The sequence below is a fragment of the Sinocyclocheilus rhinocerous genome, unplaced genomic scaffold (genome assembly GCF_001515625.1).
Source record: "Sinocyclocheilus rhinocerous isolate Xijiao unplaced genomic scaffold, SAMN03320098_v1.1 scaffold615, whole genome shotgun sequence".
NCBI lineage: Eukaryota > Metazoa > Chordata > Actinopteri > Cypriniformes > Cyprinidae > Sinocyclocheilus > Sinocyclocheilus rhinocerous.
In genome coordinates, this window is record NW_015631049.1 from 903,003 (window position 1) to 926,013 (window position 23,011).

General features: G+C 37.2%; 1 protein-coding gene across 1 annotated transcript in view; it reads left to right on the forward strand.

The window, feature by feature from the left end:
* Nucleotides 1-23,011, forward strand: part of LOC107741271 (teneurin-1-like) — a 166,835-nt gene that overhangs the window by 117,447 nt on the left and 26,377 nt on the right. The window contains exons 10-21 of the mRNA XM_016553970.1: nt 1,823-2,023; nt 4,731-4,916; nt 6,037-6,066; nt 6,201-6,347; nt 7,718-7,934; nt 9,296-9,415; nt 10,430-10,691; nt 11,637-11,904; nt 14,386-14,529; nt 15,872-16,121; nt 16,557-16,577; nt 18,979-19,211. Coding sequence (XP_016409456.1) covers nt 1,823-2,023; nt 4,731-4,916; nt 6,037-6,066; nt 6,201-6,347; nt 7,718-7,934; nt 9,296-9,415; nt 10,430-10,691; nt 11,637-11,904; nt 14,386-14,529; nt 15,872-16,121; nt 16,557-16,577; nt 18,979-19,211 — 2,079 coding nt within the window. The remainder of the gene's footprint in view (nt 1-1,822; nt 2,024-4,730; nt 4,917-6,036; nt 6,067-6,200; nt 6,348-7,717; nt 7,935-9,295; nt 9,416-10,429; nt 10,692-11,636; nt 11,905-14,385; nt 14,530-15,871; nt 16,122-16,556; nt 16,578-18,978; nt 19,212-23,011) is intronic.

The following is a 23,011-nucleotide window of genomic DNA, read 5'->3' on the forward strand; positions in this document are numbered from 1 at the left end:
ACACACACACACTTTCATTACACATTTTCAGCTTTTGATGGACTAGATTCATTTTTAGATAAAAAGATTGAGTTTGAAGCGCAAATAACCCTCATCTGCAACATGACCATCATGTTGAGTGCGTGTGCGTGTGTGCGTGCAGAGCTGCTAGTCTATCTCCACGGCTTGTTTATGATGAATGTCCTGTAATTGGATTTTAAACACACTTTCTCCCCTAACCATTAAGCTGAAAATTCATTGCTGCCATTTCAGTGAACGAGAGAGAGACAGAGAGAGTTACAGAGAGAGAGACTCAATTTAATCCCATGTAGATCCATCCACCAAATTAGCTTTTCCATCAGACACCTTCCCCATCTACACACACACACACACACAGACACACTGAAGTGAACATATTGTTGCTGTTGTAATTGGAATTTACATGTATTTGTATCTTGTTCTTTTTTGTTATGAACTCTCTCTGACTGTGCTGTTTTCATGTTTCACCTTCTCTGCCTCTGTCTTAAGCACTATTCAGACAGAATTCATTTTCTAAATGACGTTTGAGTTAGGATTATTAACAGGATGCCCATTTCATGTACTGACGGACCGAATAGAGATTATTTAATCTAATTATAATATATACGATTAAGGAAAACATTTAAGTAAACGCCTGATTCTTTTACTACATTTACATTTATTCATTTAGCAATTGTATTACTGCTTCCACAAAAATATTGAGCACCAAAAACTGATTAAACATTGATAGCAATAAGAACAATTAATAATAATTCAGCACCAATAATAAATGATAATAGGAATAAATCACATATATATATATTTTATATATATGTAAAATGTATATGTAATTTATCATTCGATATTGTCACGATTCGCTGCCGGAAGGAACGCAGGAGATGCGGAGAAGCATTAAACAGTCTTTTAATGATCAGACACAGGAGTAAATCCACAAGGGGAAGGGAGAATGACATGCGAACATAACTTGTAGACCCGACAAATGAGGAATGCACAGACAGGAACTCTTATACATGACATAACAAGGGAATTGGGAGGAACACAAGTGCACAACATTACTTATTAGACACAGGAGGAACTGGGTCACGGAGCACATGGGGAGGGAAAACACACACAAAACAGTCCAAGGGCATGACCGATATTGGGTATATGCCAACTGATATTGGATATTTAATTGTGCCTTTACTGTGTATCTTGGTTGTCATCTTGTGCTCAGTTAAAAAAACTGTAATAATTTATTAACAGTGTTACATTTAATCTTCATGAAACCTAAAATAAAAATACATTTTTGTACACACATCGTAGTAATTAAATGAATTATTTGTTTTATTCAGTAATCATCAGCTTATCTGTCTCGCTTACCAGTATAACACTCAAGTGTTATTCTACCCAGATCGAATGCAAAATGGTTCAAATCCATAATGAAGATGCATTAGGTAGCACAAGAAATTCTGCTGTAATTATGGTGTTTGACGTAGGTCAAAATATATGAGAAGATGCGTTGTGAAAAAAATAATATACTGCAATCACACGCTTTCCGATCCGGATGGGATTAGATGTCTCAGAGGTAATTTGCACCGCAATTTCTACCTGAGTTGTGCGAAGAAAACCTCTATTCGAACGGGATTAAAATCATGAAGTACAACGGTGAAGCCCCAATTTTCCAAACTTCCTCAGGGAAAACCAGTTCTGTCTGAATATGGCTTTATATGCACATACATCCTACATGCACCTGTAATTAAATGTTCATGGATAAATCTGTTATTTCTGTGTGTGTTTGGTTGTGTGTGCATGTATGTGTTTGCAGTGGATTGTGTGGACCCGTTGTGCTCAGGTCGTGGTGTGTGTGTGCGCGGTGAGTGTGTGTGTTCCGCAGGCTGGGGAGGTGAGAGCTGTGAGACGGCACTTCCTGCCTGTAAAGAACAATGCTCAGGTCATGGAATGTACCAAGCCCAGACAGGGGGGTGTGTGTGTGAACAGGGATGGAGTGGTGACGACTGCTCCGTGGGTGAGTAACAGTCAAAACGCACAGACATGTGCAGGCTTTTTCCTTTCATCGTATCATTTGTAATTCTAGTCTTGAAAGTGCTTTTTCATCCTTTGGTCATGCATCTCTCACTCAGAAGTCTCTGATTTTAGTTTGATTCAGTTACCATTGACCCCAAAACTCCAAATCCAGTTCTGCTCCTGTCTGACAGAGTAAAGCAGGGCCCTATGTGCAGTAGTATGGATCAGCTTTTAATTGTAATGTGATATGTATTGCAAAAGAGGAATGTACTTTCTTTAATAGAGAGAAAGCGGATTCGTTCTTATTGTCTGATTGATTGTGCATCTTGTAAATGAAGCCTGCTGGACTGTAGAATTTCCTTGTGTTTTACAGATGGAGGGAGAGGATTGCAGTTAAATGCATGATATATACTGGGCACTTTCCATGAGTACGGTACACTTTGGTATCCGATTACTATTTTAAAAGCTTTAGAGGCCTAAATGTCATATTTTTTCATGCAAGAACTAACATGGAGAGTAGCTGTGCGCTTCAGATTTACTAGAAACATTTTGGCCCGTCACACCTTCAAGGTCTTGGCTTTTGCAACAGTATCCTACAATTAAAATCACAAAATGTAATCATTAATTCAGCATAAACCTTTTTTAGTTATTAGTTTTTTTAATGTGTTTCCCATCCCTTTCTACAGCGGGACAGGAGGACAACTAAATAATCTCACTTGACTTTCTCAGTAAATGCCATGCTGACTGCATTCATCAAGCTCAACCATTTAACCCTGTTACTGTAAGTTATTGTAAGAAAAATGTTACAAATTTATGGATCCTAAAAGTTTAATAATAACCACAAGCTACCATTTGATCCTAAACTAGCTAGCACCAACTGAGTGATAACATAATTTTGGGTAAATCTGCAACCTTGGATGTTTATTTAAAGTTGGATGTTTATTTAATGTTTATTGCTATAAAATTTAACAAACTGTATTAAACATGTCCCAAATTTTACAAGGTTACAAGGTTGCAAAAATTGTAGACCTCATATAAAATGAAGAGAAAATAAAACAACTTTTGTGATATTTAGTCTGACCACTCCTGAGGTTGACAATCGATATATTCTGAAGGTTAAACGGCTCCTTTCACTGTACAATTTGTTGAAAATGGAACTTCTTGTTGTGTGAGCGTTTCAGGGCCTATTTTGTACCCTGTTCATGGAACGTGCCACCAGTTTCATCATTTCCTGGTTAACAATGATGATACTTAAATAAGAACACTTTTTTTTTATTGCAAAGAGATTGCTCATCTGGAAGATCGACAGGATTTTGTAACTCATTGCCTTTTGGCCACTGGCTAGAATATGAAAGCATTTATTAAATATTAGATTATCAAACTGCAATATTTATCAAAATGCATGAATATTACAGCATCAAACTGGCCGTTTCCATGGCAGAGCAGTTAAATTGATAATGTGTATATTAATAAACATTCCGGTTTAATGCCCTTCCTGTCATTTCCGGACATTTATATCTCACGTGTGATTGAGAGGAAGAACTCTCGTCCGATGTGCTGCAAGGATAATTTGTTTTGAACGGTACGAGACATAGAGGGCGATAGGAGTGAGAAAGACAGAGGAGAGGCTGTCCAAACTCAATGCTCAGTACTGCAGTTACAGAGGAGAAATGTGGCAGCTGATTTTAAGTGACTTTTAAGATATGAAAATCTGTCATCTCAGTTTGACCCATCAGGAATCCTGTAAGTAAGCATGAAGACAAAGCCATTCTGTCTGAGGGCCAGAAAGCAGAGATGTCTTACTCGTTCAGGGAAATTGTTTTTGTCATGAAACCGTGCTAAACTGTCTTGAATGCAGAACCACAGTAACAATCGGACAATTTAGGCTGATGTGATAAAGCAGGCCGTAGATGGAGAGGAGAGAATGTGTGTGAATTTCTCCTCTTTTTACACTTTTTCCTCACAATTGTACTCAGGTGTACTCAGTCAAAAAAAGTGTTGAACAAAATGATAAAGACTGAAGTCATAAGTCATCTAGGAAAAATCTGATGTAATCTACACAGAGTGGGTCACCCATTTATGGGCACTTATATACGGCAAAGAATAACAAGTTTACTGTATATATAGTACCCCAGTGTGCTCAGATTGTTTGCAATGCGCCAGACAGTCCAAATAGAATGAGGGGAAAAGTCCAAATAAGCAGTCCCTACTGGAGCGATGAAACAAACCGTGATGACTGGCAGCAGCCATGCCACAGATTGAGGAAAAAACGCTGGGACGTCAAGTGCAGAGTGTGAACACATGACCACACCACTAAATTCCTCCGTTCAAGATATAACCACAGCAGGATGTGAGCTCTCAACGGTCATGGTGCAGTGCAGCAGCCAGCTGTGAACCAGCATGATCCACCAACAACACACAGAAAATCACTGGATTTATTTCAAGAATGTCCATATACTGTATATTTAGTACGAAATGGAGGAAAACAGACAAAAAGAAAGACAACAAAAGATCAACAGCTTTCATGTGAAGTGGCAAGATTTAATGAACATGCAGTACTTTGTGCATGCAATAGGTGTCAGTATAAAATCCAAAGACCACTGTGATGAAGCAGCAGCAACATAAACAAAAACTGACCAAGTGTAGATTGTAATTAATGGTAATGATAACAAATGTCTTTTTCTCTCTGTCGCTTTCTTTTATTTCAGAGGTTTGCCCCGTTCCCTGCAGCACCCATAGTGTGTGTGTTGCTGGGCGTTGCCAATGTGAGGAGGGGTGGGAGGGGACCACTTGTGACAAACAGGCGTGCCAACAAATCTGTGAAGAACATGGAGATTGCAGGGATGGACAGTGTGTCTGTCAGCCTGGTTGGGAGGGAGAGCACTGCACTATTGGTATGTCCGAATGACACTAACTGTATTATGCTATTATATGACAATATTGGACAATATTATATATACTATTATACAACTCAAAAATTTGGAGTCAGTAAGATTTTTTTATTTTATTTTGAAAGAAATTACTAATTAAGACATTTACAGTATAATGCTACAAAAGATTTAGATTTTAGATAAATGCTGTACTTTTGGACTTCGTATTCATCAAAGAATCGTCAAAAAATGCATGAAGGTCTACACAAAAATATTAAGCAGCACAGCTGTTTTCAACATTGATGATAGAAAGAAATGTCTCTTGAGCACCAAATTTAAAATTAAAATGGTTTCTGAAGGACCAATGTGATACTGAAGACTGGAATAACGGCTGCTGAAAACTTAGCTTTGACATCACAGGAATAAGTATATATATAGTAATAAATATATATATATATTGTATGGGTTGTATGTGGAATCGTTGGCACCAGTTGCTTTGCACTGTGTGAATAGTTTTAACGTGTAAAATTGTTTGTTTCTCACAATACTTTTTTGTGTTGTTCTTCATATGAATAGGCCTTAACACCTTTTTTTTAAAGTAACATCTCATTTCAGTCTTGAAATTTACCCGACATTTTTCCAACCCTTTGACGGGGGTGTCACATGTGATTAACACATTAGCATAAAAAACAATCTTCATTCTCACTGGCAATCTTTTGAAATCATGCTCTAGACACTTTGTAAATATCATATCTTGATGATTATTTGCCTTTTCAACCATTTTTAGCAGTAATTTGACAAGCATTGTGCATTTTTTATCAGCTGACGCTGAACTAACATGGAGCCGTGTTTTTTTTTTGCCTGGTAGCTGATGTATAAACTAAACAGTCTCTCTCTTTCTGCCCGTCTCTATCTCTTCCTCTTTTTCCTTCTGTTTTCCTCCTCCGAGCCAAAGCGTGTTCCTTTAATTGTGGCGCTCATGATGAAAACAGTCTGTGAAACTCAGGGGACAAATATATGCTTAAGGCAGCAAACGACAGGGACACTTAAAAAAAAAACACCAATGCACATACACACTTAAGTAAGTCTCCAATGTAATTTCTCCTTTTTGTTCTCTCTGTCTTTCATTTTATAACTCTTTCAGCAGCACATTACCTGGATCTGTTTGATAAAGGTAAGTGTATGTGTGATAGAGTGAATGAAAGAATGAATAGATTACTTTTTTGTGATGTCTTTTATCGGAACAATTTTACTCAAGGCCTGAAGAAAGAATGCTGTGATTATGGATGTGCTGTCTCTCTCCCTTAGATGCATGTCCGGGGTTGTGTAACGGTAATGGACGCTGTACGCTGGAGCAGAGTGGTTGGCATTGTGTGTGCCAGTCAGGATGGAGCGGGCCAGGCTGTAATGTCGTCATGGAAACAGAGTGCAATGACAGTAAAGATAATGACAACGGTAAAGAACCCTATAGAAGATGATCTGTGTGGATGATAGTTATAGCAGGGATGAATTTAGCTTTAGGTTAACAGACACATACTGACAAAGGTATTGTTCTAAGCATGACTAGCTTCACTAACATTCAAAAGTTTAAGGTCAGTAAGGTCAGTTTTTTTTTTAAAGGGCTCATATGATGTTGCTAAAAAGAACATTATTTTGTGTATTTGGTGTAATTAAATGTGTTTATGCAGTTTAAGGTTAAAAAAACACATTATTTTCCACATACTGTACATTATTGTTTCTCCTCTATGCCTTCGGCTTTCACAACGGAACACACAGCGGCAGCAGCAACAATACTACAGCGAGAATAAAAGTCATGCCTTCTTTCTTTGCGTGAACATTTGGGCGGCGTTATGCAAATCTTCCCACATCGTGACGTAGACATGTGGGGGCGTGTTAGAACGAGCCGTTTTAGGTAGGCGTGGTTGACTCTTTAACTTTTATAAAGAATATCTCTTTGGATTTGAGACTTTAATCTTTGCAACTTTACAGATCTTCTTTATGCACCAAGAGCTTGTAACACTCCAAAGAGAAAGGATATGACCCCTTTAAAGAAATTTATAATTTTATTCAGCAGTGATGCATTCAGTTGATCAAAAGTGTCAATAAAGACATCTATTTTGTTGGACACAAATATTAAGCATCAAGCATTTTCAACATTGATAATAAGAAATGTTTCTTGAGCATCAAATCAGACTATTAGAATAATTTCTGAAGGATCATGTTACACTAAAGACTGGAGTAATGGCTTCTGAAAATTAAAAGTTGCCATCACAGGAATAAAATCCATTTTAAAATATATTAAAATAGAAAACATATTTTGAATTGGGATAATAATTCATAATATTGCTGTTTTACTATTTTTTTTATGTGAGTTCAGTTAGCTATATTTTTGGTGCAAAACTGTCCACATGAGTTGTCTAAATCTTACAAAAACTCCCTTTGGTGACATGCTCAATTGAAAAATATATATTCAAAATAAAAAAACAACTGCTAAGAAGAATTGTAAAAATGCAGAAAAAAAAAAAAAGATTTCTTTTAAAGGTAGTGTTAAGGTGAGTCTGTAGTGATTATTTAAAAAAACACAATAGAAGTCTAAAATACCCATGTTCTCTTTAAAGTGTGTAAGTAAACATGTGTGAGTGTGTGTGAGAGAGGTTTCTGGGTTATTCTCTCTGAGACTTTCTCCTGTGGGAGGTTAAAAACACAGATCCCCTTTAATGGAGCTGACAAATGAGATCACGCGCACACAGACACATGCGGAGCAAGGGCAAGCTGCATCAAGGCTACATGTCTCTGCATGTAAAGTGTGTGTGTGTGTATTTTAGATGGTCTCATGGACTGTGTCGACCCAGACTGTTGTAGTCAGCAGGTGTGTGTGAGCGCCCCGCTGTGCCAAGGCTCGCCTGACCCACGTGACATCATCCAGCAGAGCCACGCCCCTTTCGAGCCACGCCCTTCATGTCAGTTCTTCGACCGTGTGCGATTCCTCATTGGTCGGGAAACAACACACATACTTCCAGGAGACCTGCCATTTGACAGCAGGTGATAAACACACACCTGCAAATATTAGCGCATGCTCATGCTCAGACAACACACATGCATACATAATCTTATTACAGGGAAATCAGCATTTGATCATGATCTTTCCCAGATACTCAAAGATTTGTTAGCATGATTGTGACCGTATTTACATGCACATCATTTCCTATTAAAACCGTGACACTTGTTTTATTATTTTTATTTTTTTGTATAATTGTTGTGTGATCGCACTGAAATTTTGGGTAGAAGTAAAGGCAGATTGTGCAGCATCTTTTTTTAGTTGAGACTTTGGTCACGATTGACAGCATTGACTGGCCGTTTAAGCCACCAGTCTGCATCTATTCTGACATCCTCATTCACTTGCGAAATTGAAATGATACTGCACAAACCCAAGCATGCCCTTGCGTGCTACTGTTGCCAATGTTTTGGCTGGAAAAGGGGAAAAAAACAAGGTCAAAGTGTCTGGAGTTATAGATCATGGACTGCACATTTTTCAAAGTAATTTTGATAGTACAATCATAATGCTAATTTATCAAGGTAATTCTGATTTCTGAGATATTTATATTGCTTATCAAATTTGTATATATATATAGAGAGAGAGAGAGAGAGAGATAAAATGGATAAAACTTTTCAGTTGCTGGGCCCAATTGACTTGCATAGTGTTTTTTTCCATACTATGGAAGTCAATGGGGACCAGCAACTGAAGGTGAACTATCCCTTTAACAAATACCTTACTAACCATCAATAAGCAGCAAATTATGAGATTATTGAGGCAAAAGTCATAGTTAATAGTTAGTTAATAGTGAGCATTGGTCCCCAAACTAAAGTGTGACTTATGGGGGTTGGGGGCACAGTGATTAATTAAGAAAATTAAAAATGGCATTTTGTGACAAAATGGTTGCTGACCCCTGGACTACAGTTTTGTCCAAAACTTGAAGGACTAAGACAGTACATGTGTTTAAAACAACCAAACAGTCTGAAGTTACATTAAATGCAATAATGAACAATGAAAATGAAAAAGGAAGTGTTATGATATGGTGATGTTGGGTCCATAAATATGTCCATACACAGATGAATGCGTTCAAGTGTTTCATTAGTGCGTGTGAACTGTTCCTCAGGCTCTGATATGCTGATACAATAACAGCAAGTTGCTCTGAGCAGCTTGACTCACCCCAAAAATAATCTTCCAAAATGATTTTTGCCGTCATCATCTAGTTTGAGGAAGTTTAGAATCGATTGAAGCATGTATTGTATTTTTCTCTGATTACTGAAAAGAGAGTGCTCCTCTCTCAGTTTCGATCTCTCCTGATGGATCCTTTGGATTCTCTTGCAATGACTCTCTCTCTCTCTCTTTCTCTGTGCAGTCGAGTGTGTGTAATTCGAGGTCAGGTTTTGGCCTCTGATGGAACTCCTCTCGTTGGTGTGAACATCACGTTTCAGCATAACCCTGAATATGGATACACGCTCAGCCGACAGGATGGCAGGTAACACACACTCTTATACACTGTGTAAAGAAAGACATGTAATAGAACATGCACTAACACACACTGTAGATGCTGTGTTAACCTCTCCTGTATATTTCCTATTTATGACGTGTACTATATATGTTCTGCTTGTTGTATAGGCCCTGTATATATACTCTATTCTTTCTGTACATTCAGAGGGAGGCAAAAGTCTCACACTGCTAGCTGAATTTAAAAAAAGTATTTGACATGAACTTCTTAGTATTAATATTTCCTTGTTTTTAAATATTTTAAAATAAAAAGTTTATTTTCATATTTATATTGAATTATAAATCCCAGATATTTAAAGTGGACACACACACACGCACACACACACACACACACACACACACACACACAAATACACGTTCAAAAGTTAGTGCCAGTAAGATTTTTTTTAAAGAAAATGAATACTTGCTTTATAAGGATGCATTAGATTGATCAGAAGTGACAGTAAAGACATTTACAATGTTACAGAAATTTGTTTTAAATAAATGCTGTTCTATTTACATTAATTTATTAAGACTCCTGAAAAAAAAAATCATGGTTTCCACAAAATTATTCAACAGTATAACAGTTTTCAACATGGATAATAATAAGAAATGTTACTTGAGCACCAAATCAGCATATTGGAAAGAGTTTTGAAGGATTGTGTGACACATAAGAGTGGAGTAATGGCTGCTGAAAATTCAGCTTTGACATCTGAAAATATATTGAAATAGAAAAGAGCTATATCAAATTGTAATAATATTTTACAACATTACAATTTTTACTGTATTTTTGATCACATGAATGCAGCATTGATGAACATAGGAGACTTCTTTTAATGTCATTAACAAATTTTAACAACCCCAAACTTTAAAAATAAAAGCTATATATTTATAGCATACAGTATACGTCCTGTATACATACACACACTTTCTTGTATATTAACTGGATGGAAAAACGGTAAACCTTTGTTTCTAAGTGTGTTTGTATTTTTGTTTTTCCTACTAGCTTTGATCTTCTGGCAGTGGGCGGAATCTCTGTGACTCTATTGTTCCAGCGAGCCCCGTTTTTGTCCCAGATTCGGTCTGTCTGGCTTCCCTGGAACCAGTTCATGGTCCTGGACCGTGTTTTTATGGAAAGAGCTGAGTCCAAACCACCTATCTGTGACTTGAAAAACCTAATCAGTCCACACGCCATTGTTCTCTCCGCCCCCCTCCCGCGATTCGCCGCTGACTGTGAGGACAGAGGAACTGTCCTACCTGAATTACAGGTGCAAGACACATTCACTCTGAGAAAACACTGGATGCAATATCTTAGCCACATGCTATGAGACTGTACCACTTGTATACTTCAACTCTATTTATGTGACACATGAAACTGCTCGCTTGCCGTCTTAGACCTGTAATAGCTGATATAAACTGCGAGCTGGTGCTAGAAAAAGAAGAATGTTCCTATTATAATCAACAAGGCATAAACACAGTGTAAAAATAAATTTTCTGCAGTGTAGACATTTTTTTAAATTATAAAGTGAGCATTCGCAAGAGCCCAAATCTCAGTTGCATGATACTGTGTAAACTTGACACCTTTGTTGATTATAATATAATGAGAACGTTCTAATATTGATGCGTTGCTCACTTTGAGTGTATAATTTACTCAACGTTTGAAGAAAACAGACTCTCTGAAGTTGACTGATGAATAAAACAGCAAGTAATTCAGGAACACAGTTCTCAGCTAAAATTAGATGTGTAGCCCACAGACACAATATAACTTTCAGTCGCCCACACAAAAACAAGTATTTTTATTTCTGGTATTAACAATGTAATTGCAATATCAAGGGAAATCAAGGGATTTTTTTGGTCATTTTCACACAGTCCTGCTTATGTAGAGCGTTTCAAATCAGTCCCTCATGAGAATTCATTTCAGTTAAGATGCTGTCTTGGAGGGCAGTAGCCTATGTAGGCAGTAGACAGCGAGACAGCTCACTCAGTTTTGGAACAAAGCTTGTGTGTGTCTGTAGGTTGTTAGAACTGCAACCTGTGTTTATGGGACATTTCTTTGGCAGCATTACGGTCATTGGCTCGGGTTTTGTTCTGTATGGAAAGTGCATGCAGTAAATAGAAATACAATTAATTTCTCTCACTCTAACCGTGCCTCTGCCAAATTCATCTTTGTTCTTTGCGTCTGCACGTCTGCTTCTGTCTCTTTCTCTCTGTAGGCGGTCCAAGAGGAGGTGGTTATCCCTGCTACTATTCTGAAGTTAAGCTACCTCTCTTCCAGAGCTCCAGGCTATCGGTCTCTCCTGAGGGTGGTTCTGACCCATTCCACCCTCCCGTCAGGCTTGGCCAAAGTCCATCTGTCTGTGGCCGTCCAGGGTCGGCAGCTTCTGAAATCATTTCCTGCAGCTCCAAACCTCATTTATGTTTTCTCCTGGAATAAAACCGACATCTATGGACAGCAGGTCACGGGGCTAGTGCAGGCACACGGTGAGGGTCTCTATGCACGTGTGTGAAAGCTAACTTTTGTTTTTTGTTTTGAAGATAAGCCTTCATTCAGTTTTACATTATGATTCAAAAGATCCATTTTTAATTGAATACTTTTATTCAGCAAGGATGCATTAACTCGATGAAAAGTGACAGTAAAGACATATTGTTAATGTTTCAAAAGATTTCTATTTCAAATAAATGCTGTTCTTTTGAACTTTCTATTCATCAAAGAATCCTGAAAAAAGTCTCACATTTTACACAAAAATACTGAGCCGCACAACTGTTTTCAACATTGATAATAATAATTAAATACCAAATCAGCATATTAGAATGATTTCTGAAGGATCATGTGAAACTGAAGACCAGAGTAATGGCTGCTGACAAATCATTACAAGAATAAATTACATTTTGAAATATATTAAAATAGAAAACAGTTATTTTTAAATTGTAATAATATTTCACAATCTTTCTGTTTTACTGTATTTTAGATCAAATAAATGCAGCCTTGGTGAGCATAAGAGAATTCTTTCGAAAATATTTAAACTCTTACTGACCCTAAACTTTTGAATGGTATTAAAACCATTACACATGAAATAAAATGTCAAAATAAAGTTATGTGAATAATTACGATTAAGTACAGCAACTGGATTGAAGGTACTTAATAAGATGCAAGAGGCACAGCTGTATAGTTTCTTTCATAATCGACCTGCATATGAACAACTGTATTTAGGACTCCAAACAGGACTGACAAATACAGAGTTCTGGCATGAAACTCTAGATGGCGCAGTCCGATAGGTCTAACCTAATCTGACCTAATGAAATCATTATCCCATGGCACAGCTGATTGCTTCTCTCCTGTATTGGTAGCCAATGAGCTCGCTGCTCAACATTCAAATATATGACTAGTGCTTCCCGTAGCAGTTGCAGCTTGCTTCAGAAACCCTCCACCTTCCCCAGCTCCACCTGTCTCGATCTGCTACGAGGTGATTCATGTACGCTATATGGGGGTTATTTCATGTATGTTATATTTGCAGCAGCAATATTTCTTACATGCTCACAACAGCATGTTGTGGATGTATTGGCAGTAGCAAGTCTCGGTACTTGCTCTGCAGCAGCAGCGTAGCAGATCTATTCCGCCAAGACCAAATACATTAACATTGTCATGTACATTATCATGCCAATCCCTCAGAGGGCTGTATTCTACCTCACAATACCCCTTTTCTGTCATTTCTCATAAGCTGAGATTGACAGGTAGCTAAAATTAATGATTGACAGCAAGAAAATAACCTACAAAGCTCACACTTATGTCCTGGGTATATCAATGATGTGACTGACAACTGTTTGTCAAGTGTGGTTCCATTCAAACAGCACAAATCAATCGAACTCGCTTCTAAAATTTAGTTGTGACCCCTGGAAAATGTAAGGAGCTAACTTGAATGCGGTTGTCACTGTTTTTTGTAACAAAATTTTGTATGAACAACCATATTTAGTGCTCCAAACAGGACTGACAACTTTATCCTTCTGTTGTATGATCGCAGCCCCACTTTCTCGTTATCTCCCTTTTCATTATTTCGAGATCCATCACAATGACAGCAATCAGACACTGCTGAGAGTCTGAATCCATCATCTTTTGCTCATTGAAAAGAGCATTCTGTTTTACGGCACACTTACGTACTTACTGAATAATGCCTAAAAATTAGTAATCACTGGCTATTATGGAGGAAATTAACTCCTGTTTTCAAGTAATAATTAGAAAAAATTAAGCAAAAGCATTTCACGGTTCTAATAAACAAATGTGTGAAATATGTGCGAACAGCTGATTTTTTTTCACAAATAATAATTATTTATTCACAAATTACAGGATGCTAATATAGTGCTTGTAACAGTTTGACAGTAACATATTATTAAAAGGTAGAAAGACAATAAATACAAATCCTCATGACTCAGGATCTTTGCCTTGCAAATAGGCAAATATAATTATTGGTTAATAATTATTATTAATCCTCCTAACACAACTGTAAATGAAGCAAATATAATTTATCCCCATATACTGTAGCAAACTGCTGCTCACTTAACTCCGAGGATGGATTCAGCTCTTTAAACATTTTCCTATGACGTGACACATTTATAGAGTAAGGTATTTGTAGATGTTGTTCAGTTAGGTAAATACATTTTTAAATGATAAATAGTATCAATATTTTATATATTAGCTCATATTAGTCTAATTAATCTTGTAAAATGACAGTAATTATTGATTATACTGGGTGATTTATGCATTAAAATTATGCAGTTTCACTTTAAAATGAAGAATTACCAATGAAAGTGTGTGTGAGTAGGTAACTTTGTTTATTCTGATGATGGTGATGGTTTGTCTCTTTTGGATTTTGATGATGATGTTGATGATGATGATCATGATGATATTTAATGGGCTAAGTCTGGCATTTACATTTGTGTGTGTGTATGTGTGTGAATTAATGACAGTCTCTGTTGGATACGAGTATGAATCCTGTCTGGACGTTGTGCTCTGGGAGAAGAGAGTTGCTCAGCTGCAGGGCTTTGAGCTGATGCCATCAAATCTGGGCGGATGGACACTGAACCAACACCACGTCCTCAACATGGAGAGTGGTAAAGGATTATCACACACACACACACACACACACACACACACACTCATGCACATGGGTGTTTTCTTCAACTATGGGCACTTTTGGCTCTGTGTACTTTTAGAAATTAAAACACTTTCAGATCATTTGTTTATTTACTTTGCATTCTAAAATGTCCAACAGATACACTGCATTACTGGAGAATTCTGTCATATTTTCAATCATAAATTAAGTGGGAATTAAGAACATTTTATTTTAAGCATTTTTGGAATAAAATGACAGGCTATGTTTCCTTGTACCCTAAATACACACAATTAATTAATGTTTTTACAGTTTTAGCGTAACAAAATTACAGCTTAGTTAGAGATGATACATAAATTCTGTTCACAATGATATTTACCTTGATTTTTCACATCTCATATTTCATCTCGAGCATGCTCTTCACCAACACAATTGTCTCATTTGTAACTAAATACACTAACATTCGATAAAATGGCATTAGTGCAAGATTGTTGGCCGTGGTGGAAATGACAACACAGCTGTTGGATAGTAATAATTTGTGTAAAAAGTCATTTTCACACAGTTAATATTTAATTCACTTTATTTTACATTATCATAGTTTTATATAATCTTTGAAGAATTGTTTTATGATGCATTTTCATGTTTTAAAGGAGTAGTTCACTTCCAGAATGAAAATTCTGTCATAATTTACTCACCCTCCACTTGTTCCAAACTTGTATGAGTTTCTTTCTTCTGTTGAACAAAAGAGAAGATATTTTGAAAAATGTTCAGTATCCGAACAGTTGATAAGCACCACTGGCTTCCATAGTAGGAAAAAAAATATATAGAAGTCAATGGTGCCCATCAACTGTTTGGATTCCAACATTTTTCAAAATATCTTCTTTTGTGTTCATCAGAAGAAAGAAACTCATACAGGTTTGGAACAAGTGGAGGGTGAGTAAATGATGACAGAATTTTCATTCTGGAAGTGAACTACTCCTTTAAGATTGAGAGCTAAAAGAATCTATTCATAATACCAAAATAGTAAAATGCTTCCAACACTGTTTTAAAATGAAAAGTTGATCCCTTGGACCTTCATGTGTTCATGGAAAAAATGAGCTTAACCCATGACCTTGAGATAGCAACATAGCAGTGCTTACCAAAAAAGATACCCAACATAGAGCACATTTAAATCTAACATCCTCCCGGTCAATAAATCTTTTGGCTCCTGAGAGCTCCCTAGATGGCAGTTTGTATCATTCTTTTCTTTAGTTTGTTTCTATGGGGTCTTTTAGCATCATCACATTTCATCATTGATATATAAAGGCTTCAATCTAATATTCTGTTTATTTTCTCTTCTGCAGGTATCCTTCATAAAGGTAATGGAGAGAATGTCTTTATTTCCCAGCAGCCTCTTGTCATCTCCACAGTGATGGGGACAGGGGCGGTTCGCGCGATCCCATGTCCAAACTGCAACGGGCCAGCCGTGGAGCAGAAGCTGTTTGCCCCCATCGCTCTGGCCTGCGGTTCGGATGGAAGTGTGTATGTAGGTGATTTTAACTACATCCGTAGGATTCTGCCCAACGGATTCGCCATCAGCATCTTGGAGCTCAGGTCTGCTGTCTTCCATCAGCAAATTATCAGTCAGTTCTGAACCCGGTTGATTTTTAATTATTATATATTTCTTTAAGAAGTAACTGTTGTATGTAATTTTAGTTTATTTATTTATAAGAAATTTAAATTTGTAAGGTTTTGTTTAAATATTTTTTTAATCTTGTTTATTAATAAAAAGATAAAAAGGTTGATTCATATACCCATTTGAAATATTTAAATAAATCAAACCAAATGGTGACATAGTGACATTTAAATTAAACCGTTTTATTAAAAATAAAAACTATTTCATTATTAGATTATGTAAAAATTACTTGAGGTAAAAAAAAATTCATATCCGCTGTTTATAGCTTATAAACCTTTTCATAATAGTGAACATCATCTGAGGAATTTGTTTTTAATTGTTGACTTACATTTTTTTCCATGTAATGCATCCAGAAATCGTGATATTAGACACAGGTATGTTTCTTTTCAGAACCAATATCACCATGTAGTCTTTCACTGCACCTGTGCTTGAATTCATTATTTTTATTTTGAATCTCCATTCATCCATGCATCAACCTAGGAGTAGCTAGAAGTTAAGCGACTCGAGTCTCAAATGCAAAACAACAAATTTAGAGGCAGCAGCCCCTATAGTAAGTCAGCAGAATCAAATCAAAAACTGGATCTTTTCTCATAAAAAAGCTTTAAAATAAAGTTAACATATTTTGTCTTTTTTTTTCTCATCAAACTCACAATACAGTAATGCTCTAAACATAAATATTCCTATGTATAATAACATTAATGCTAAAAATACTAGTAACCCCAAAACTTCAGTCAATAAATACCATTAATCCTAAGCTTTAATGACTAAAGCCTTTTCCTTCAAACCTACAAATAAAGCTGCAATTTTATTCCTTCGTTGACTTGATTGTCCCCTCTTTTAACGCATGGCTTGTTTTGTTTATTATTCTTATTTTTTTATTATCCGTTTAATTTATTTATAGTTTTCCTTTAATTACTACTGAGCATACCACCTTTTATTATCTTCTAATAGAGGCCATCTTTTTTCATTTAATTTCAATGCTTGGTATTTCAATGTGTATATGTTTGTAATTATGTGTCCATCTGTGTATATTATTGTATTTTTGTGTGTGCACCCACATATGTGTGTATTTGTGTATCTGTGGACATGTTTTTGAAGCCACACAGTGGCTACTGTTGCTTGTAATCTTCAGTGTGTGGTCAGGAATCCATCTGAGGCGTTTTTCTGGTCGATGGATTGAACACTAACAACTTTTCTCAGCAATCCGCTGGCAGCGTCACATCGCAGTCTCCCGTTTATCGTCTAGATCTTCCTCGTTTCATGTGAATTTAGAACCGGCGCCCCCCACAGAGAGGGAGTTAGAGTGTGGGATAGACCTCTGCCCCACAGACTAACACTGACAAGTGCACTGTAATCCTTTATCTTTGCGTGTGTGTTTGCACACAGTATTACATCCCACAGCAAGGGGGAAATCCTACCTTCAGCCTTCTTTTAGAGATAACGCTTCTGATCAAACCAACGTCTGATTCAACATCGCAAAGACTCAGAAGGACCTTATAGTATTAACATTTCAATTTCATCAATCTGTCAGTAAACACAGACAACTTGACGGGCAGCTTTTGCCCTTTATTAGAAACAAAAAAACAGCTTTGAGAGAAATCTCTTTTACCATTCAGTACTATTGTGAATTTGGTTAATGGTTTGTGGAGTAACTACTTACATTTGTGCAAGATTTTTATCAAAAGTAACTAACAGTGCATTAAAAGTGTACTTTATATCAGTGAGCTTTCCCAGATAATTGAACCCATGACCTTTGTGCTGCTAACAGCTGAGCTACAGAAACTTATCACCTTTATTAAAACAAAAACAGCTTTGAAAGATCTGTTAATGAGTTTTAACATTTCACTATTGATGTAAATTTGGTTAATGGATTTGTGAAGTAACTATTTACATTTGTGAGACACTTTTTCAAAAACAAATAACAGCAGTGTACATTTTGTCAGTCTAAGCATTTTAGGAGCTGAACCCATGACCTTGGTGTTGTTAGCAGTTGAGCTACAGAAACTGTTCCCCTTTATTATTACAAAAACAGCTTTGAGAGAAATATTAATGTCTTTACCATTTCAGTATTGATTTAAATTTGGTTAATGGCTTTGTGAGCAATTAATGCAAACAATTTACATTTGTGAGTCTATTTAATTGAAAGCAACTTACGGTAGAGTAAGTGTACACTTTATCAGGTGTTGCTAGTGGTTGAGCAACATGAACTACTCCCCTTTACCCTGACCTCACAGCCCCTACACAATTCTAAGCACTCTGCTATCCTTAAACCCAAAAGAGTGAATCAACTTCCCTTAAATGTTAGAGCAGCAGAATGCCTCAATCTTCAAGCACCAAACTTACCACAACTCAGACGCCACAGGTGATGTGTCAGAGGACGTGTTTTGCTTTGACAAAGAGAACACAACCTGAAAAATGTTTTCTTCCTTTCATTCTGCCTAAGGAACAGTTGAGAAAGAGGCAGCAGGTAGATTTTCTCTTAGGGCAGAAGCGGATGGAAGGAAAGGAAAAGAAGATTATAGACTGGCAGGGGTCCGACGCGCTGGTGGGGCTAGGAGTTTTGATTGGGGCTTGGGTTCAGAATGATTGAAATTTCTGCATGGCGCTGAGACCTGGAAGGGTCTTTTACTCTATCCTTGTGTGTGCACAAGTCTGTGTGTGGTTGTTTTCTGGTATAGATTCAGACTTTATGAAATAGTTTTAGCATAAGCATGTTGCCAATATGTGTGTAGCCCTCCTTCGTCATTAAGCCTTGTTAAAATTCTCTTTCTCCAGCTCTAGTCCGGCTCATAAGTACTACTTGTCTATGGATCCTGTGCGCGAGTCGCTCTATCTGTCAGATACTAGCAGCGGGAAGCTGTACCGCCTGAAGACTCTGACTGAACCGAAAGATCTCAGCAGGAACGTGGAGGTGGTGGCTGGCAGCGGGGAGCAGTGCACACCCTTCCATCCGAACCAGTGCGGCGATGGAGGCAAGGCCACTGAAGCGGCACTCAGTAACCCCAGGGGTGAGAATCCAGTGCACACACATGCTGCTTTTCCGAAGTCAAAGAGAAAGAGTGAGTGAGTGAGGTGGAGTGGTTATTGAAGGTGGGAAGAGAAAAATAGCGGCAAGTTTCAGCGAGAGAAATGGGAAAACTAGAAAAAGTAAGATAAATGAAAGATGCCTTCCCTCTTTGCTAAATCAGGCGGAGCGGCTATTAGTCCCGCCTATCCATCACTGCCACTGTCTCTTTAAACCCGTCAATCAGGCTGATGGACAGACGGGGGCGTGGCTTATGGGCACATATGTTCTCTTATCCTTCAAGCCTCATTGTGCACTCTCTCTCTCACACAGAAACTCACTCACTCAACTGTCGCAGTTAAAAGCCTCCACTTACTTGTAAACTCCTGAGGATAGAATTCATAAAGAATCCCAGAGCAGGAATGTTATATGTGTGTGTGTGTGTGTGTGTGTGTGTGCGGTTGCTTTGATTTCGGACTGTTCTGCATAGGGCTGTGTTTCAGATCAAACTGTAAATCACATTTAAAATGGATTTAAGCCTTTTTAAACTCACTTCAATGATTCATATGCATTTTTTTCTGGCAAACTGATGGATAAAAGCCTTCCGTTGTGCATGTCGGGGTGGAATGCCTGAAATCTCCCTATGTTGAAGTGTTTTTACTGAAGTCTATTATCTTTAACAGGCTCTGACCGAAATGCTGAGAGCTTCAGTAACTGCAATCCAACCTTCTATGTTCTCAGGCCATGAAGGGGTCCACACAAATAGACTGCAACCAAAGTATTAAAGGGGTCATATGATGCTATTTCAATTTTTCCTTTCTCTTTGGAGTGTTACATGCTCTTGGTGCATAAAGAAGATCTGTAAAGTTGCAAAGACTAAAGTCTCAAATCCAAAAAGATATTCTTTATAAAAGTTAAGAGTCAGCCACGCCTACCTAAAACGGCTCGTTCTAACACGCCCCACATGTCTACCTCACTATGTGGGAAGATTTGCATAACACCGCCCAAATGTGCACGCAAAGAAAGAAGGCGTAACTTTTATTCTCTTTATAGACTTTGCTACTGACTATTCAAATGCGAGTTTTGAGCAGTGTAGAGTAGCGCTTGTTCTTTGTCATTTCTCCGATCACAAATTCAGACATGGTTTTATGTTTACGCGGCACGATGCAACGCAGTGCGTAAAAAGACAGTATAAGTCATTATAATCCATAATTATGTCCCCACTGGATGCAACGAATGTCTCGTTTATAATGGGTTTTCATGTTTTTGAAGCATCGCTCCGGCCTGACAGTATGGTTACCTGCTGATGATTACAGTACATCACAGTATGGTAGGGGCGTAGCATTTCCGTCACACGCTTGAGGTATTAAGCCAATCATAACGCACAGGATAGCTGGCCAATCACAGCACACCTTGCTTTTCAGACCGATGAGCTTTGTAAAAATCAACGCGTTTCAGAAAGGCGGGGCATAGAGGAGAAACAATAATGTACAGTATGTGGAAAATAATGTGTTTTTTTAACCTTAAACCGCATAAACACATTTCATTACACCAAATACACAAAATAATGTTCTTTTTAGCAACATCATATGACCCCTTTAACATTTCGGCATGATGATTTTTTTCTGTTAAATTCTGCTAAACTGACCCATAACGCTGATACTATGTGTCACTTACATACGAGCTTTGACAGTTCTGTATGTTGGTGTGTGGCTTGACTTTGGCTCACTGTTGATTCAATTAATCTCAATATACAGAATGTTTTTATAATCAATATCTCTTTATACACATAGAAACTCAGAGTGATGCAGTATTGATCTCTGCACCACGGCAGCATCTTCCGTGACTGTGATCTCTTTAGTGCGGTAAAAACAGATAGTCTTCGCTAGCTTCAACAACCAAAGGCCCAGAGCTTCACGCAGAGAGCCATTAAACAAGCCAAAATAAAATCAAAATTGAGATCTTTTAAAATACCCTGTTTGTTTTGAAAGGAGATTTTATTTTCAAGAGATTTGATGGCACATTACAGGCATTTTTGGATTGTAAAATACTGATTTTACCACCTGCTGTATTTGTTGCTCAAAGATCAAGTAGAGGTCTGGGCTCCCTCTTAAGGTCCCAAGACTTTTCCAGTTTTTCATGATTAATGGATAAGGAATTAAGGATAAGATTATTATTATTATTTTTTTTTTTTACTGAATTTCAACCTAAAAAATATAAATAAAATATTTTAAAGTTTGATGACATTAGAAAAATGTAAATTCATGCACATAAGTTTATGTAAGAGTTATAAGATTGTAATATTTTACATGACTTTTTTTTTTAATTAGGCTACCTCAGAGGTGTAAAGAGTGCCTAAAAACCATACTTGAGTAAAAGTACAGATACCTTACAGTGAAAATTACTCCACTACACGTTACAAGTCACCAATTCCAAAACAACTTGAGTAAATACTCAAGTACAGTAACTAATTACATTTACTCTAATACTTTACACCTCTGGACTACCTCATATACCCAGGTTTTCCAAGATCGTGGGAATCCTGGTTCTTCAAAGATAAACAAAAACAGTTGTCGAGGTTGTTAATTAAAATCAGTAATATCTTAATTTTATTGATTTTGGCTTATTTCGATGTTTGTTTTGTCCTATTTTAAGCCGGTTTAAGACATCTTGAGACATGTAAAACCATTATAATGTTCTTTTTTTTTTTTTTACTTTCTGGTTTTTACAAAAAATATTAAGCAGTACAAATGTTTGTTTGTTTTTACCACTGATAATAAAAAATTTGCTTAAGCACCAAAACAAAAAAAAATTTGTTTTTTAAAATAGAAACTTTTATCATAATATATTTATATTTATATTAGTAGTCAGGTGGTTAAAACATTTTAGGAAAAACATTGTAATCCCTTAAGTATGCTACTCCATTAAGTGTCCTGATGGATCAACCGCTGAGCAACTCCTCTGAGATTCTGCTGTACAGTATGTGTCCACACTGTATGTTTGTGTCAGCGTGTACTGTGTATATGTGCTGTACAATCTCAGAATGTGGATGAGTGTGTGGTACAGATGCAGCACTATGTGATTCACTGAAATCTTGGATTCACGGCGGAGAGAGATAGGAGGAGAAAAGGGCACATTAATTCACAAGTCCCTGTAGGATAGGGTGCTCACTGTCTGGTCTGATGCCAGCTGAGAGTTTAAGAGAAATAGAGGGAGACGAGGAGCAAACAGACAGACATGCTCCATTCAGTCTGAGTCCAAGAGGGTTCAGAGAAGAGAAGAGCTCCTGCAGTCTAAATTAATGTGGTCTGCTTTTGAATTTTATATATGTGTGACGATTAGCTTCTCCTCTGATCATTTTCAATCTAACCAGCATTTTCCATTTTAGAAGATAAGAAAGAAAAGGAGGTTCTGGACCTGGAGGTCTCTCTGTGCCTTCAGGACCCTTTGAAGGGCAGAGGGAGGTATCCCCCTCCGAAGGCAGAATAAATAATTAAGCTTGTTATGCTCGTTAAGTGGGTAATATGCCTCGTAATTAGCACCCATAACAAGATGCATTTGTAAACAGGCTTATTGAGGCAAACAGAATTTCAGTAACAAGGGTAGTATGTATGTGTGTGTGTCTTCACATGTATTTCTGTCTGGTTTACAGCACAACATGATCTGTATTGTTTGTTGCACACAAGTCTGAATGGATGTTCAGCATTTAATGCCGAGTTCACACTGCACGATTTTCAAACTCGTCGGATCGCCGTTGTTTTCACACTGTGTGACTATTTGGGGTAGCATTTAAAATCGTGCAGT